This window comes from Carlito syrichta, unplaced genomic scaffold, assembly GCF_000164805.1.
Source record: "Carlito syrichta isolate Samal-C Ts95f unplaced genomic scaffold, Tarsius_syrichta-2.0.1 Scaffold309699, whole genome shotgun sequence".
Classification (NCBI taxonomy): Eukaryota; Metazoa; Chordata; class Mammalia; order Primates; family Tarsiidae; genus Carlito; species Carlito syrichta.
The window spans coordinates 56,733-74,160 of NW_007253795.1; the positions used below are offsets into that span (position 1 = coordinate 56,733).

Here is a 17,428-nt window from a genome sequence, read left to right on the forward strand (position 1 = left end):
CTATGGCTTCCACCCATGGAATTCCTTTCTTGTGCCTTCTGTTTTTATTTTAAATTTTCCCAGCAAAGTTTCCTTGTACACAAATAATTTTATTGATTTTCTCTGTACCTGTAAGCTTTGTCAGGGGGCTGAATTATTAAAGTGATCACTTTTGACCTACAAATGTGACAGTTTCATATAACTCAACCTACATCTGTGACACTTTCAGGCTACATGATCTGATCTCTTAAAATTATGGTATCACATTGAGGTCTTTAAAAAATATATTCTAAGCAATCTATTACAAACTAAAAATATCACAGTTCTCTTCTTTTAGGTACTTCTCTTTCAGTTCATTTTTCCCAAGTTGAATTTTATTTTTCTCTGATTCCTAATTTCATCTGATGGCACAGTCACTCATTCCACCTTTTTGCTCTCAGGAGTACCCGCAACTCTTTTTGTAAGCTTGTTTGTTCTTTCCTCCATGATATTGTTGACAAATAAATTAATTCTGTGGATTATCAACAGAAACTATCAATGACTTTTCTAGACAGAATGAACTCTTCTATAAGAAATGCTTCTATTCAATTGTTTTTGAGGGTAAGGCAAGGTTATACAAAAGCTGCATGAACGGGTAGGCTGTATTTGTTTTCAATACTACTGTTATCAAATCTGTGAAAACAATTTAGCTTCACACACTCCCACAGACCTACATACATCATTGTAAGCTAAAAGGGGCCAAGAGGACTGGAAGCTTCACTACAATGAAATTTTGGTGATTCTGAGCATTACATAATTACATCACTGCCCCTTTCTCATCTTCCCATAGGTTCTGTGGAAAACTTCCCTACTCTATTAACCTTGGTTTATCTATGACTAAAAGTAGAAATACGTCTTTGGAAATGTCTCTCCTTTCATGCCACTTTTCCAGAGTACTACTCAAAAAGATAAGGGTTGCCTATAAAAGAACATTGTGATCTGGTTGTATGTGGAACCTGAGGGAACTGCCATGGTGAGTCAGGAACATGTTTTTCAGGCCTAATTTATCAGAATTTACCCATTTCCACCCTTCACCTCTGAGATCTACATGAACTTAAATTTTGCCAATTGTTTAAAAAATGTATTTAGCCAGACTCAATCATGTTTTTACTTTGTGTAGATGCTGCTACTCTGGACTCTTTCACTGCTGCTGGGAGCAGTAGCAGGTAAGAAAAAATATTTTGTGGAGCTTGGAGAGACTAACTGCTCAATTTTTCCAAGAAGGGCTATGACTGATGAATTCAAGCCACAATTAGTATAAGGAATAAAGTAAGGGAGATGCATGACTAAGGACACAAGTGCTTGGAGGAGAGTTGCCAGATAAAATCTAAGATGTCTCATTAAATTTGAATTTCAGATAACATATACTTTCCATAAACAATGAATATGTGACATACACTAAAGAAAATTAATTGTCTAGCTGAAATTAAAATTGAACTTGTATTGCTATTTGCTAAGCTAGCAACCCTAGCTTGAATCAAGTCAGAGGTTGAACCCTAGTTTCACCATCTGCAACCATATTACCCTGAGCAAAATTTTAAACTTCTGTCTGCTTCAGTATCTTTGTCTGTAAAATGGAGTTAATTGCATTAACCCTCTCATAGGATTATTGTGAGAATCGGGTAAGGCAAATAAATAATCTTGCCCACCACCTGGCATATAGTAAGGTTTTGAGAAATGCGGCTCCCTCAACAGCTACTACTCATTCATACCATGAGTCTAGATTTATCCTTCTTAAGTAGGAGTGAGATCTTTGAGTTGTCCCTTTATGGGATTCCTTTATGGGGTAACATTCAGCCTAGAGTTGTGTCAAGCCATGGATTTTTTTGTTTGATTATTTGTGAGAGTCTTCATCACAGAAATGATGATTTCATAACAGCAAGGATGAAGATATATAGTTTTGGCCTTTCTGTGAAATTTAAGCTCTCCATCCAAAGCAGCCCAAGGTTACATGGGTAGATACTAGGAGTTAAGAACTTCATCAGTTTTCACCAAGGCTTGGGGACAAGGGCTTTTCCTATCTTGTCCACTAGTGGTCCAAGGGAAACATCTGAGTTTAGAGGCTAAAACAAGTCCCAAGTTGGTAATGGGTAGAGACACAAGAGGAGGGAGGTGTTCTTACATAGTAAAATTGAGGAAGAATAGCCTATTTATAACAGTGGGTTGTCTTTGAAGCTGTTTTGTGAATGTGTAGCTAGAAGGGTGTTTGAGGAAGTAGAGGAGGAAAATCTGCCACAAAATGTAATTTAACTCATACATTGGCAGACACCATTAAAAAGAGCATGCTCATAAAACTAATGTCCTTGAAACACTTCTGGGGAATTGCAGGAAGAGAAGTCTGCTTCCCAAGACTCGGCTGCTTCAGTGATGATGCCCCATGGGCAGGAATTGTGGAAAGGCCACTCAAAATATTGCCCTGGGCTCCAAAAGATGTCAATACCCGCTTCCTTCTATATACTAATGAGAACCCAAACAACTTTCAAGTAAGATCTATATTTGTGTTTAGGATGAAGTTTCACTTGTTTCATGTAATAAGGATACTAAATATTTAAGTTCTAAAGAGAAAATAATTAAACTGAAATTTGCATTTTTGTAGATTTTTCAGGGCACTGAGCTTAAGTATTATTTTATGTAACTTGATTACAAAAGGTCCACTAGCTTCATATAATTCTTATTCTAACTCCTTGGTATCATTTAATAAATATTATAAATATAGGAATATATTTGTATATATAAAGTATATAAAAACTCCAATATCATGTACTTATATGATCTCTTAACATTCCGTGCATATATCTTTATGATAGATAGATAAAATGAGTACAGATGTATACTGACACACACACAGTCTTCCATTATGTGAAGACAAGGTCCTTACCACCAACTTTGTAGCAGATATACAAACTGAACAACTGGAAACATATGCTGATGACAGGAAAATAGCAGTGTGGTGATGATTGTGAATAGTGAGGTTGTAAAAGGAAAATCCTTATTCACAAGGATCCAAAATCTCCTACTTTCCGGCTCCTTTCATATACTTATGGTTCTACTGGATACTGTTAAGAAAGTTGACATGAAACACTTTTCTGTATAAACAGGAAATTGTTGCAGATCCATCAACCATCAGTGGCTCCAATTTCAAAACAGATAGAAAAACCCGCTTTATTATTCATGGATTCGTAGACAAGGGAGAAGAAAGCTGGCTAGCCAACATGTGCAAGGTGAGACATGGTCAACTCCGAAGGAAAAGTTGTTTCCAAAGTTAGCAGCCAGTAAGGCACTAACCCCAACTAATGAGAACAAATGGTGGTCACTGCAGCACTGACTGAAGGATCCTCTGACTCCTGCTGGGTCTGGAGTTCTCAGAGGAGGTATAGGAGGTGACTGTAGGAGAAGCGAGGCTGGGACAGTCAGGGCAATGAGACTGGGAGGCATTCTGTGAGTCCAGATGGTTGTTATGTAATAACTAATACAGAGATGTTTCAAATTTTAGCACAAGATGAGGATGCTGCCTGTCATAGTGATGCATACTAGCTGGTCATAGGCCCCAGTTTTTTCATTAGCTTTTAGTTTCCATATGAAGAGCTAAGAGATCTCATTTTGCCTAAACTAATTCTTTCCCTTTGATTTCCACTTGCTACTCTTTGATCTCCTTTGGTAGCGATAACCAGGAAAACTAGATTTTCATTCCTGGTTTCTGTTGTTTCAACAGCAGTGATCCTATTTTCTTTAATTTGCCTTTGGCTATGTGCTCTGTAATAACGAAGAATTAAAAGACAGAAAATCAAATAGAATAAATTTTCCCAGCAACTGCTAGTTCTTACACAGCATTATTGATTAATTTATTCCTGTGTTTATTCATGTATTCATCAAATTTCTTTAACCTGTTGTGGTACAAAGGGGTAATCATTTCTTCAGAAATGTCAAGAAAAAAGACACTAAGGTCCTCCTAAACCTATTCATTTTCAGGCCAGTCTATGACTCAAACTTAGGAATGAATGAGTCAACTCCAGAGCATATCTGCAGACAAATGAACACCCTAGAGTCCACTTTACAGCTTAAAAATAAGCAGTAAAACTGCAACTTGTCTTCCAAAATAATTTAAAACTGAAGATTATTGGGGGGATGATAGTAATAGATTTTTATACAACAGAAAAAATGTGATTCTTAGCTCAAAAGGAATATAGCTTCTTTTGATTTATGTATACAATTTATTTTCTAAGATCCCAGAAGCAGTTGTGTTGTTCTTCTATTTTGTTTGTCTTTGTCAAGACTGTCATATTAAGATGGAAAACCAAGTGGATTAAACTAGAAAGGTAAAGGTTCTAGATTCCAGTCCTAACTCTCTCCTTAGCTAACTATTGCATTAGTCAATCCTTTCCCTCTTTTGGATTTTTCCTTCCATAAAATGTAACAGTTGGGGATGACTTCTAAGATTGTTTTATTATTTTCACATTCTTTTTGGAGAAAGAAGGGAATATGTTTAAGTGCACACTCAAATAAACAAAATTCCTGCCAGAACTAACATATTTAAAGCCATAGTTAAGCCCCATCAAACAAGTTTTTCAGTAGGTATCTGGTTTCAGTAGGTATCTATGTTTTCATGTGGAATAAATCTTTAGTGATGGACAATGAAACATATCCATTCCAAAACTGATTAGTCTTTCCATTATAAAAGGTTTCTTTCTTTACCCTCAATAGTTGTATAAAATTAAGGTCTCCTAAAATAGTCTTTCATTCATTCAGCAAGTTATGTATTCAGTACTTATTATGTACCAGAAACTGTTTTAGGCACTGAGGATACAGCAGTGAACAAGGCAAATAATGTCCCTGGGCACATCCTAATAATGGACAATGTAGTGTTACGTCATTTAAGATGACCTAATGAACAACCCATTGCACCACATTTTATACATTTTCCTCTGAATCAAATGTCTCTGTATCTGTGACAATAGAAATGCCAAAATTCTGGTTCCCACTATGGCTAAGCCTGCAACTCAGAACCAATGTTAAACTTAAGAAGGAATTCCATACCCAAAACATTCCAGAAGTTTTGTCCATTGTATTGTGGTTAAAAGTGACAAGATCTTGTGTTGGTAAAGGAGGGAATTGATCCTTGTCCTCAAATGTATTAAAAGTAATTAATAAAGATCCTGAATTATTTATCTGTTGATTATGTTTCTTCCACCAGAAACTATTTCAGGTAGAAAGCGTGAACTGCATCTGTGTGGACTGGAAAAGCGGCTCTCGGACTGGATACACACAGGCTTCACAGAACATTCGTATTGTGGGAGCAGAAGTGGCATATTTCATTGACATTCTTCAGGTAACTATCTCTGGGTTATATAAAAGCCTATGATTGAGAAAATATCACATTGGAATGTACTTATGTAATTCCTTTAATTTTTTCCAAAGTTTTCAAGTGAAGTTTATTTAGAGAGAAAGTAAATTAGAGAGAAAGAGAGAGTCACCTCCCCAAGGTATGGGAGGGGGCCAAAGCTAAGAAAACATGGTAGCCACAGCTCAAAGAGCCATGTGTAGACAGCAGAGTTTAACAAAGCAATGACCTCCTTTCATTATTATCTGATAATGTAAATATTTTTTTCATCACCTCTGGGTAACAATTCTTCATGTCCATCAAGAGTTCCCTTAACAAAATAGAGCTCCTTCCACCAGTTTAAAAGTTAAACCTATTTCAATTTTGCATTATAACTATATTTAAAAAATCTCTTGAAAGTCCATTTTAAGGGAAAGTGTGACTTCTTAAAACTTAAGTTTGTGAAATTTCACTTTCCGTGCTCATCTTGAATTATGTAATGTAGTCATGCATCACCCAATGACATTTAGATCAATGACAGACAACATATACGATGGGCACATAATCCTGAAAGATTATAAAGGGGCTGAAAAATTCCTATCACCTAGTAAATTCATACCTGACATGATGTTGTGGGACAACGCATTACTCACATGTTTGAGGGAATTCTGTTGTAAAGAAACTTACCACTTAACTAGCCATATAAAGGTATGTTTAGTATGTAGTATTTGATAATGATAATGGACAAATGTTACTGGTTTGTGTATTACCAGACTACTTTTTAATTATTATTGTAGAGTATATGTCTTCCACTTATTTAAAAAAAAAAAAGTTGAACTGTAAAACAACCTCAAGCGGGGCCTTCAGAAGATTTTCAAGAAGGCATTGTTACCATAGGAGATGACTGCTCCATGCACATTATCTCCCCGAACACATTCCAGTGGGACAAAATGTGGAGGTAGAAGATAGTGATGTTAATGTTACTGGCCCTGTGTATGCCTGTGTGTTTGCGTCTTTGTGTTTAACAAAAAAGTTTAAAAGTAAAAAAATAAAAAATCTTAATTGGAAAAAAGTTTATAGAAAAAGGATCTAAAAAAGAAAATAATTGTGTATAAGTATACAGTGTGTTTGTGTGTCAAGCTAAGTGTTATTACAAAAAGTCAAAAATATATAAAAATTAATTTTTTGAAAAATAAAAAAGTGACAGTAAGCTGAGGTTAATATATAATTGAATAGATAAAAATATTTTTATGAATTTAGTGTAGCCTAAGTGTAGTGTTTATAAAGTCTGCAGTAGTGTACAATAATGTCCTAGTTCTTCACATACTTTAACCATTTACTTGCTGACTCACCCAGAGCAACGTCCATTCGTGGTAACAGGTGTACCTATTTTATCTTTTATGCCATATTTTTGCCATATCTGTTCTATACTTAGATATGTTTAGATAGACCAATACTTACCATTGTATTCCAATTGCCTACAGTACAGTAACATGTTGTACAGATTGATGGCCTAGGAGCAATCAGCTAGCCCATATAGTCTAGGTGTGAAGTGGGCGACATCATCTAGGTTTGTGTTAAATTCACTCCATGATGTTTACACAAAGACAAAATTGCTTAAGGACACATTTCTCAGAACATATTCCCATCATTAAGTGGTACATGACTGTACTTGAAAATATTCTGAAAAAGTTTTCTCTCCACAGTCATCTTTTGGATACTTGCCTTCCAACATCCACATCATTGGCCACAGCCTGGGTTCCCATGCTGCTGGGGAGGCTGGAAGGAGGACAAATGGGACCATCGGACGCATCACAGGTTGGCCATAACAGTGAAAACTGCCAGGTGTGGTAGCCCACCTGTAGTCCTAGCTACTCAGGAGACTAAGGCAAGAGGATTAGTTGAACCCAGGAGAGTTCAAGACTAGTCTAGGCAATATAGTAAGACCCTGTTCCCCCAACATCCCCAAAAGCAGTAAATGCAGTCTTTATGTTGTCTTAAAGGAAATATAGGATGAAAATTTGGTGCAACCTGCTTTTTACCTTTTCACATTTTCTGAATTAGGCCCTACGATCAGAAATCAGTATATTCTGAAGCCTTATAGATTTTTGTTGATATTATCTTTCGTTAACAGCATTCTGTATAACATAAATATAATGCATGTGACTAAAATGTGAATTGAGGACACCTAGAGATCTTATTTATTTGTTTCTATTTCCCCCAGTCAGGCATTCCCAAAAGACAAGTTTCATGAATAGAATAAATAACATGAATAATAGAATAAAAAGAATTAAACCCAAAGCGCTGAAATTTTGTATAATTAATTATATTATGCTTCAATAGCAATTGCTAATGAGCCTTAATTTCACTAAACACACCCCCAGAGGTGTTGGGGACAAGGTGATCAGGCTGCTCTGGGCTGTCAGTTCTGCATGCTTCTCATTAGATTAAAAATATTATCTTACAAACCTCAGCGTGGCTGCATTTGGCTAGAGGGGGTTGTTGCCAGATGGGTGAATCATGATAATCTGTGGGTTCCCTGGCCAACCACTGAAAGGAATTTGAGAGCTACCAGTACAGTTTTAAAACTGAGTTTATTACAGAGAGAGAGAAAAAAACAGAGAAAGAGAGACATGCTGGAGAGGCAAAGGTGTCTCAGACGAAAGATTGTGTGCTTGCCTTTGAAAGGAAACTGTGTATACTTTTACAACGATTATTAAACTAGCCATGAACTAAGGCAGATGTCTGGTCATGAGTTTTAACTGCCATCTCTCAACTTTCTAAGGTCATAAGGACCTTCTAAATAATTAAAGGTATTGCCTAAGTAGATTTGGGCTTGAAAACATCATGTCTGGTCAGGCTTGGTGTCTCAGCCTTAAATTCCAGCACTTTGGGAGGTCGAGCCGAGTAAATTGCCTGAGCCCGCGGGTTTGAGATCAGCCCGGGCAACTTGGTGAGACCTTGTCTCTACAATAAATCAAAAATTAGTTGAGTGTGTTAGTGCCTGTAGTTCTAGCTACTTGGAAGGCTGAGGCAGAAGAATCGCTGGAGCCCAGCAGGTCGACACTGGGGTGGCCTTGAGTGTGCCACTGCACTCCAGTCTGGGTGACAAAAAGTGAGACTCCAACTCAAAAAAAGAAAGAAAGAAAGAAAGAAAGAAAGAAAGAAAGAAAGAAAGAAAGAAAGAAAGAAAGAAAGAAAGAAGGAAAGAAGGAAAGAAAGAAAGAAAGAAAGAAAGAAAGAAAGAAGGAAAGAAGGAAAGAAGGAAAGAAAAGAAAGAAAGAAAGAAAGAAAGAAAGAAAGAAAGAAAGAAAGAAAGAAAGAAAGAAAGAAAGAAAGAAAGAAAGAAAAGAGAAGAAAAGAAAAGAAAAAGAAAAGAAAACATCATGTTTGTGTTTTGGGTAATTTCCCATTGTTTCTGTGACTTGCTTCACTGATATGTCCATAATCCATCCTGCAAGTAGTCAGGTCTGGTGTGCCTGGTTGGTCAGGTGAAGGTCTGAACCGATAAGAAAGACATCTTAACGCTCACCTATTTTAATGTAATCTGCCTACAAGAAACTTATCCATCTATGTCTAACCTACACTAAAACAACCTGCCTCAGGGGTCACATATTGGATACTCACCTCCTCAAACAACCCAGTAAGCTTATTAGAAAGACTGCCATCCTGGATCTAAGAGGTGACTAGTTCTCTCTCCTTTTCTGTCAATCTTCTACATTTCTGTCTCTGACCCAGTGATTATCTTTTTAATACTTTAGATAGGTGGAGTATATTTGCATTGGGGACCATCTGGAATGCCTATTCATTAATTTGCTGAAGATAAATTCTGCACAGAATTTTCTTTCCCATAGTCTGTAAATGTTTACCACAGCCTGCTCAGCCAGGTGCTATGTGATGCAAGGCTGTGGTCTCAAGGATTGTGAAACCCAAGGTTCTTGCCCACATGAGAGTTTATTATCCAGTGGGGACTCATTTATCCTCAATAGCTTTTTGGTCCAGTGTGTCCCAGACTAAGGTTCTCCCAGTGACTAATGTGTTAGGAAAGTGAACAGAATCTGGGGACCTTATATCCACCATGCCAAAAGGAACATTAAACCTGGAAACTGAGACACACACACACACGCACACACATGCACGCAAACTGCATTCCTTTTGTTTTCAAACAGATGGCTGCAAGTTAGACGGCCACATATCTCTCCAGATGGCCTCTCTTACAAATTGATTGCAAGGAAATTCCTTGTGGGCCCCAAATCTTTCAGAATACATATCCCCCACTGTGGGCAGGCTCTAAAGCAGAGTTATGTTGGCTCTCACCCTGACTATGTAAAATTAACAATTCACTTTCACAGGTAAGGAACAAGGAGGGCTAAAAATCACTCCTTCAACCACCCAGAGACAAAAGTATAGTTGAATATTAATTTTTGCTTTATCTTATGTGAAATAGATATTTATTGACCTGACACAAAACTGACTGTTCCTCTACTCCCTTTTCATATGTAAAATGTAAATTCACAGAGCACTAATCAAAACCTTCACAAGAATGTAACCACTTGCTTCATTGCCTACTATTTTTTTTCTTTCCTCCTTCCCCTCTTGCTCACTCCTTTCTCCTTTACATACTGAATTCCTCAAAATCCACTCCAGAAAAAAAAGCACAAATCACAGGCACTGTTTTGATTTGTGCTTCTTTTTCCAGGCTCATCCTAAACCTTGGCAACATAAATCTCAAAATCAATTTGGACATGTTGCAATCATTTTTCTGTTTATACCATCCATAAGGACAGGCAAATATTATGCTTTGGGGAAAATTTACTTTAAGGAAATGGCAAAAGAGAATCAGATTTCCCTTCAGAAAATTGTCAAGTAAGGAAGAACTCCATTTCTTTTTATGCATAACCCATGATTACCATCATACTTGCACTCAGGTCTGTGACTAATGAAGGGTGAATGTGCATAAACACTGACAGATAATTAATGACACATCCTGTTTACCTTAGGGTTGGATCCAGCAGAGCCTTGCTTTGAGGGTACACCTGAAGAAGTCCGACTGGACCCTGGTGATGCCCAATTTGTGGATGTAATTCACACAGATGCTGCCCCCGTAATTCCCAATATGGGTGAGTCCCTCCACCTGTCCACCTAGAGGGTTTTAGAGCATCTTGAATCTACACATTAACATGACATTTCTTTATTTTTAAAATTCTTCAGGATTTGGAATGAGCCAAACTGTGGGTCACCTAGATTTCTTTCCAAATGGAGGAGAAAACATGCCCGGATGTCAGAAGAACATTATCTCTCAGATTGTTGATATAGAAGGGATCTGGGAAGGTAAAATCACTATGTGTGCAAAGAGATTTTCTTGGGGGAATGTTTGTGTTTTGTGCTGAACCTAGATACTTTAGAATTGTACAGCTCTCACATTTTATTTACAAAGGACTTTTACTTCTATCCTGGAAATATAGGTTTTCACTGGGAGAAGTGGGCATGAGGAGACTACGAAAAAGAAAGTGTCTTTGCAGTCAACTTCCCAAGCACCAAATTCAGAGGCTACATTACTAAGTCAGACTTATATCTACATAGACCAATCTTTTCCTTCTAAAGTTATTTTTTAATTTCATTTAGCTATGGCATTGCCCATTATAATCACAAACAATATTTAACTTTATTTGCATCATAAATACACTTCATAAGTGATTTTGTTCTGCAGTCTTTATAAGCTCACATGAATTAGTGAAATCTATTCACTAATTATATTCTGATCATGATGTTAACTTGGAAAAATAAAATCTGTCATTTATTTGTAATCATGTCTTATTTCAAAGGAACTCGTGACTTTGTAGCCTGTAATCACTTAAGAAGCTACAAGTATTATGCTGACAGCATTGTCAATCCTGATGGATTTGCTGGATTCCCTTGTGCCTCTTACAGTGTTTTCACTGCAGTAAGTAGACTCCACCCTCAACTTTTAAAGAATTTTGTGACTATGACTAATCACAACTAGTGGGGTTCCCTATACATGACATCATTCAATGAGTGTTTATATGTTCATACTTATATACACCTTAATCACAGATAAGTATTTCAATAGTGATAAATTGGAGGACTTTAAATAAGTGGGCTTGTAAATGATATATCCCATGTCTACTTTCATCTCTATCACTTCTGTATGCATCAGGTAAATATTCAAACTTGTTTTAGAAATAATCCCAAACAAACCAAAAAATAACTAATCTATGGAAAGCTCAGCTATGTCTACAGTAGGCTGATGAACATGGAAAAATTTCCTTCAGTGTTGACCTTTTAACTATATATTTATGAACTTGTATACATTTCTGTACAATCTCATAATTGCCATTTTTTTGAGTTTTCATTTTATTTGGTATACTCTTGATATCTTGGTTGGATTCTTTTTCTTTTTTTTTTGAGTTGAAGTCTCACTCCGTCACCCAGGCTGGAGTACAGTGGCATACTCATGGCCACCCCAGAGTTGCTATGCTGGGCTCAGGCGATCCTTCTGCCTCAGCCTTCCAAATAGCTGGAACTGCAGGTGTGCACTGCCATGCCCGGCTAATTTTTTTATTTTATTGTAGAGATGAGGTCTTACCAAGTTGCCCAGGTTGTTCTCAGGCAATCCCCTCACCTTGGCCTCCAGAAATTCTGGGATTACAGGCTTGAGCCACCATGCCTGGCAGGTTGGATTCTTATATGTGATCCTGAATATGATATACCTATCATCTGTTGTTTTTTTTTATAAAATTGACTTTTTTACCATGTATTTTTCAAATCAAAATTTGAAACCCATGCCATTTAATAAAGAAAATTTCACCTAATGAATGTGCCAGGTGGAGTCAGAATTATTAAGGAGATATACGTTAGTGATTAAGATTAACTGAAATCCTGGTTTCATCATTAAATAGATAAATGACTGGACAAAACACTTCTCTAAGGAAGTTTCTTCATCTGTGAATGCAAATAACAATGGTAGACCCAACATATTTGGTGAGAGGACTTAATGAGAATATACATGTAAACTGCTTAGCCCAGAGCCAAAAACATAATTAGCAGTCAACAAATGTTAGCTATTACTGGGAGTGGGGTGCATTTTTTAATCATACTACAGCTTGTGTATGCAATAAGACAGAAGCTCCTTCTCTTTTTTTGCTTCAACTTTGTTTTTATCTTTTCCTTAATACCTGACACTAAGTAATAGGGAAAAGAATCATAAAAGCTTTAAGTCTCATCCAGTTAAAACTTAGTCTGATTCAATAACATAAACCGTTCAAGTGATGCTCAGTGTTTTTATAAGAAACACGTTTCAGTCTTGCAAATTTCTTGCCTTTGGAACCCCTCCTCACCTTCCCTCCAAGCTAGTACTGGAGACAGGTGATCTCATGATGGTGGTCTGTGTGTGTCTTCAGTCGAGGAAATGACTTGTGGTCCATTAGTTCAGGGTCTTATGGCTCCTCTGCACTCTGGTCAATATCTCTTTCTGCCTCACTGATAGGTACACTGCTGGCATTTAGAGGTGAATTCTGGGTCTTGTCTACACTCTGGCCTCAGTAATGCCCTCAGAAAGCTTTGGTCATTTCTTCCTGACTGGGTCAGTGTTCCTTGGGCTTTTGTTGAATGCAGACCCTGATGTGCTGAGCCCATTATCTGTTCCACTGACCCACCACCTGTCTTTACTGCAGAGGAGCCTCGCCTCTCCACAGTGGGAATGGGATGCTTTTCCTGCCTCCTCTGTTCCTTACTCTCGATCTTCCCCCTCCCCCGCCCCCAACAGCTCCTTGGTCCAGAAAGAGGGTATTTTCCTGTGTTATATCTGTCTTCTCTAGACCTCAGCCTCAAGGTTAAACCTTAGGTCAACAGAAACATTTTCTCTGCACATAGAAATAATCCTGTGATCTGAATCCTTCAAGTCCTGATATGCTAAATATAAACTAAAGGAGTTGGACAAAAGCCTGACTTTTGAGCCTATTATTCTCCTAATGAATCCTATTTTGCTCATCAGAAGCTGATTATGATATCTTGTTCTACTTGTGCACTCTTCCTAAAATAAATTCTAACTGCAGAGATGTGAACATCTTGGGAAAAATTAGAGAGGCAAAAGAGAAAACATAAATAAATATATATATATTTATAAGGGACTATATATATATATATACATATATATATAATCTTTTGTGGTATTTTTTAGCAGAGTAATTGGTGAATTATTTTTATGACTAATGAAATACATTGCTAATCTTTGCTGCTGAAACACTATTAAAGTCCCTGATTATCATCAGAACAGAAATAGCTAATAATATTTGAATTGCAACATGGAAAAAATAATGCACTATTAAAAGACAAGGCATCCTCATTCATCATTTGTTTGTTTTCACTAGAACAAGTGCTTCCCCTGTCCAAGTGGAGGCTGCCCACAGATGGGTCATTATGCTGATAGATTTGCTAAGAAAACAAATGAAGTGGGCCAGAAATTTTTTCTAAACACTGGTGATGCTAGTAATTTTGCCCGTAAGTTTTTTTCTTTATCTTATATTCTTAGTGCTATATGTTTTATCAGGGTCACTAAAAGCATATAGAATTGCTTTTCTATACAAGGACTTTAAATGCCCCACCTTAATATATAAAAACGTTTAATATTATGCTCATGGTAATTATGGCAAATTAAAGTGGTAGAACAGAATTGGGCTCGAACGCTTAATGATATAAAAACACATTTCTTCATATTTGATTCAGGTGCTGAATTCAGAAGACTTTCTCACTCAAGCCTCTTTGTTTTCAGTCAAAGTTTCACTGAGTAAAGTCTGATGTTTTGTACAAGCAGAAAAGTAATCCAGGAGAGAGACATTGCAGAGACTGCGGGAGTAGAAAGGAGTTGACAGATTCAAGAGATATTTAGGATTTTAGACATCATGAAAAAGGGAATTAGAGAATGAAGGAATTGTGAGGCATGGGAAAAGGTTGCAGGCTTCTTTTCTAGGTAATAAAGGAAGCAATCAATTAGAATGGGAGTCAGTGGGCTTAATAATATAGTTAAAGACAAGTTTTATCCCCTATCAAATTTGGTCCAGATTTTCTCAAAATGGCAAAAACTGGTAGTTCACTATTTGTTAGTACCAAGGAAACATTCCTTGGGTTTTCATAAATTAAGATATTTCCAATGGCAGTGAAAAGTTGAATTATAGAATTTTAAATATAAATGTAGACTATTTGGACAAAAAGATGACAGTACACTAAAGATTGGTGACCTATGAAAGTAAACTGAAGAAAATATCACACCCTATGATTTTACCATTACATTTTAAAGTTCTTGTAACATTCAATAATAACTTTTTAGCTTGACAAAAGAAAGCAAAATGTATTTCTTATTCTCTTGGCTTGAAAAAATAAATCATTATCAAGTTTTAGAAAAATTCTGCCAAGCCCCCACTACCCAATGTCTATCTCTTGAACATTTAGATAAAGGAATGTCTGTGACTATTTCATGAGCAAAATTACCAACATCGTATAAAAATTATTCAAAATTTGGTACTAGTAGAATCCAAATTAAACTGTTTTCAGTGTCTCTGCTCTTCAAGTTGACATTTTTCAAATTGTTTCCCCTTGTAGGTTGGAGGTATAAAGTAACTGTCACACTGTCAGGAAGAAGAGTTACAGGACATGTGCTCGTTTCTTTATTTGGAAATAAAGGAAACTCTAAGCAGTATGAAATTTTCAAGTGAGTAAAATGATGTTCTATGCTTCTTAAATGTTGGACTATTATGCATGTATAATGGATGTTATCTACATAAGATATTGTTTATTCATTACTACATGGCAGTAAGAGTTTTTTCACATCTAATAAAAGGAGGAAATTGTGTACCCTTGCACCTTAATTCTACTCAGAATTATGTTACTAAATTTTCTCTACTATATCCCATGCCTGGCATCGGATTTATAATCAGTAAATAATTACTCTGTCCAAAAAATAGGAGAGGAAAAATGATATAATGATATTATTATTTATTCAGTTGTAGGGGGATTGTTACTAAAACATGTTTGAAGTTTTATTAAAGTTAAAATGACTTTGAACTAATATGAGTCATTGATGGGAAATGGACTACCACTTAGTTTACACACATCTGAATTTATTTAATACTTTGACAAATGTTCTACCAATCACCATAGCTAGAGATGCACTGTAAACTGGTTTTAGAAACATAGATGTATGTGTATTTATACATATATGTATATATTTATATGTATGCTAATTTATATGTATTTTTATGTATGCTCATGCATGTTTTTGTTAACTTCTTAACTCCCAAGGGGTACCCTCAGACCTGATAGTACTCATTCCAATGAGTTTGACTCAAATGTGGATGTTGGAGAACTGCAGAAGGTTAAATTTATTTGGAACAACAATGTGATCAACCCAACTCTACCCAGAGTGGGAGCATCCAAGATCACAGTGGAAAGAAATGATGGAAAAGTGTAAGTAATGAAAACCCAAGGAGATGTGAAATATTGAGTCTGTAGTTATAATTCTATTCCACAAAATTATACTTTAAATGTCTCCTACAGTAGTTTGCCTATATACACCACCAATCACTCTTGCTTTCTTTTTTTTTAATAATCAATATTTTTTATTATGATATAGTGGGGTACAGTTAAGGGTTAGGTATACAAATATGTTTCATCCAGGCATCCTGTTGATAAGAGCTGTTTCCGTGGTGCTCCCGGGCACCGTGGGGCACAATGATGGCTGTCCCTGTCCGAAAGCAAGGCTCGCGCCCTGCAGGGCGGTACCGGCCTCCTGGCAAACACCCGGGGATTCCGCTCCACAATCTCTGCCAGAGATGGCACTGGGCTAAAGGACACTGACACGGGACCCCACTAGGAGAGGAGATGGTTCTGGACAGACCTTGAGGAACTGGAGGGCCCCCTGGGGCGACGGGGGCCCCAGGCAGGTGACTGAGGTTACTGTAGACATCACGGGTGAGAATAGTCAAACGTTGGCCCCTGATCTCAAATGCCCAAATAGGGCACTGAGGCTTCAGAAGCCCCCCAGTGACAGGTACGTCATGACAGCCAACTGGGAGCCCACCAGCAGGGCCAGCGTGCAGGGCCGCTCCAGCAGCCTCCAGCATCCTGGAGGGAGGTCTAGGTTCCAGCTGTCTTCTTCGGGATCATTGGGGTTCCAGGGGGTCTCGGGGGTGCAGAGATGTGTGGCATTATCTAAAACTGGAAGTGTCACAGACAGAGAAAGGCTCCATCCAGCACTCCAGCAGGAAATCTGGGACCGGGTGGTCTTTTGGTGCTTGTCCTCACCACCACCCCAGGAGCCTGGCAGGAACCGCCGCTGCCATTTTGGAAGCCGGAGCCACGGGGGTGGGCCCTCAATTGTTATTGATATAAACTTTTCAATGGTTAAAAATGGACACCCCAGAAACTTCTCCTTGGACCTTTTCTCTTTTCTTGATTCTTTTTTATGAAACAATTGAAAAAGTTAAAATTTTATCTGTAAGAGGGCATTTATGCTCTAGCCCAAACTTTGCCTATACATTGACCACTTGTATTACCTAATCCTGAATTGTACCCCACATCTTTAAAATAAAAAAATATGCTAAATTTACTTTGCTTGTGTTCTATAAATGGAAAAACAAAGTTGAGATAATAGCACATATTTTGATAGTGTGGTTTGTTAAATATTTTAAACCTGCTGTTGAGACCTACTGCTCAGAAAAAAGGATCCTTTTTAAAATATCATTGCCCATTGACAGCACACTTGGTCACCCAAGAGCTCCAGGGGAGATGTGCAAGGACATTAATGTTGTTTTCATGCGTGCTCACACAACATCCATTTTGCATACCTTGGATCAAGGAATAATTTCAACTTTCATATTTTATTACTTGAGAAATACATTTTGTAAGGCTGTTGCTGCCATAGGTAGTGATTCCTCTGATGGATCTGGGCAAAGTTAATTGAAAATGTTTTGGAAAGGATTCATCATTCTAGATGCCATTACAAATATTTGTGATTTAAGAGAGGAGATCAATATATCAGTCATTCATGAAGGACTTTGAGGGGTTCAAGACTTCAGT

General features: G+C 37.2%; 1 protein-coding gene across 2 annotated transcripts in view; it reads left to right on the forward strand.

Annotated features, from left to right (window-relative positions):
• Window positions 1-962: 962 nt before the first annotated feature.
• Window positions 963-17,428, forward strand: part of PNLIP (pancreatic lipase) — a 22,196-nt gene continuing 5,730 nt past the window's right edge. The window contains exons 1-12 of one of the 2 annotated variants that reach the window (XM_008067538.2): window positions 963-991; window positions 1,139-1,184; window positions 2,347-2,501; window positions 3,117-3,239; window positions 5,210-5,344; window positions 7,042-7,153; window positions 10,336-10,455; window positions 10,547-10,666; window positions 11,161-11,279; window positions 13,726-13,855; window positions 14,954-15,062; window positions 15,653-15,817. In XM_008067538.2, the coding sequence (XP_008065729.1) occupies window positions 989-991; window positions 1,139-1,184; window positions 2,347-2,501; window positions 3,117-3,239; window positions 5,210-5,344; window positions 7,042-7,153; window positions 10,336-10,455; window positions 10,547-10,666; window positions 11,161-11,279; window positions 13,726-13,855; window positions 14,954-15,062; window positions 15,653-15,817 (1,337 nt within the window). In that variant the 5' untranslated portion in view covers window positions 963-988. Of the gene's footprint in view, window positions 992-1,138; window positions 1,185-2,346; window positions 2,517-3,116; window positions 3,240-5,209; window positions 5,345-7,041; window positions 7,154-10,335; window positions 10,456-10,546; window positions 10,667-11,160; window positions 11,280-13,725; window positions 13,856-14,953; window positions 15,063-15,652; window positions 15,818-17,428 lie in introns of those variants that run through there. The other variant, XM_021717330.1, reaches the window with a different exon arrangement.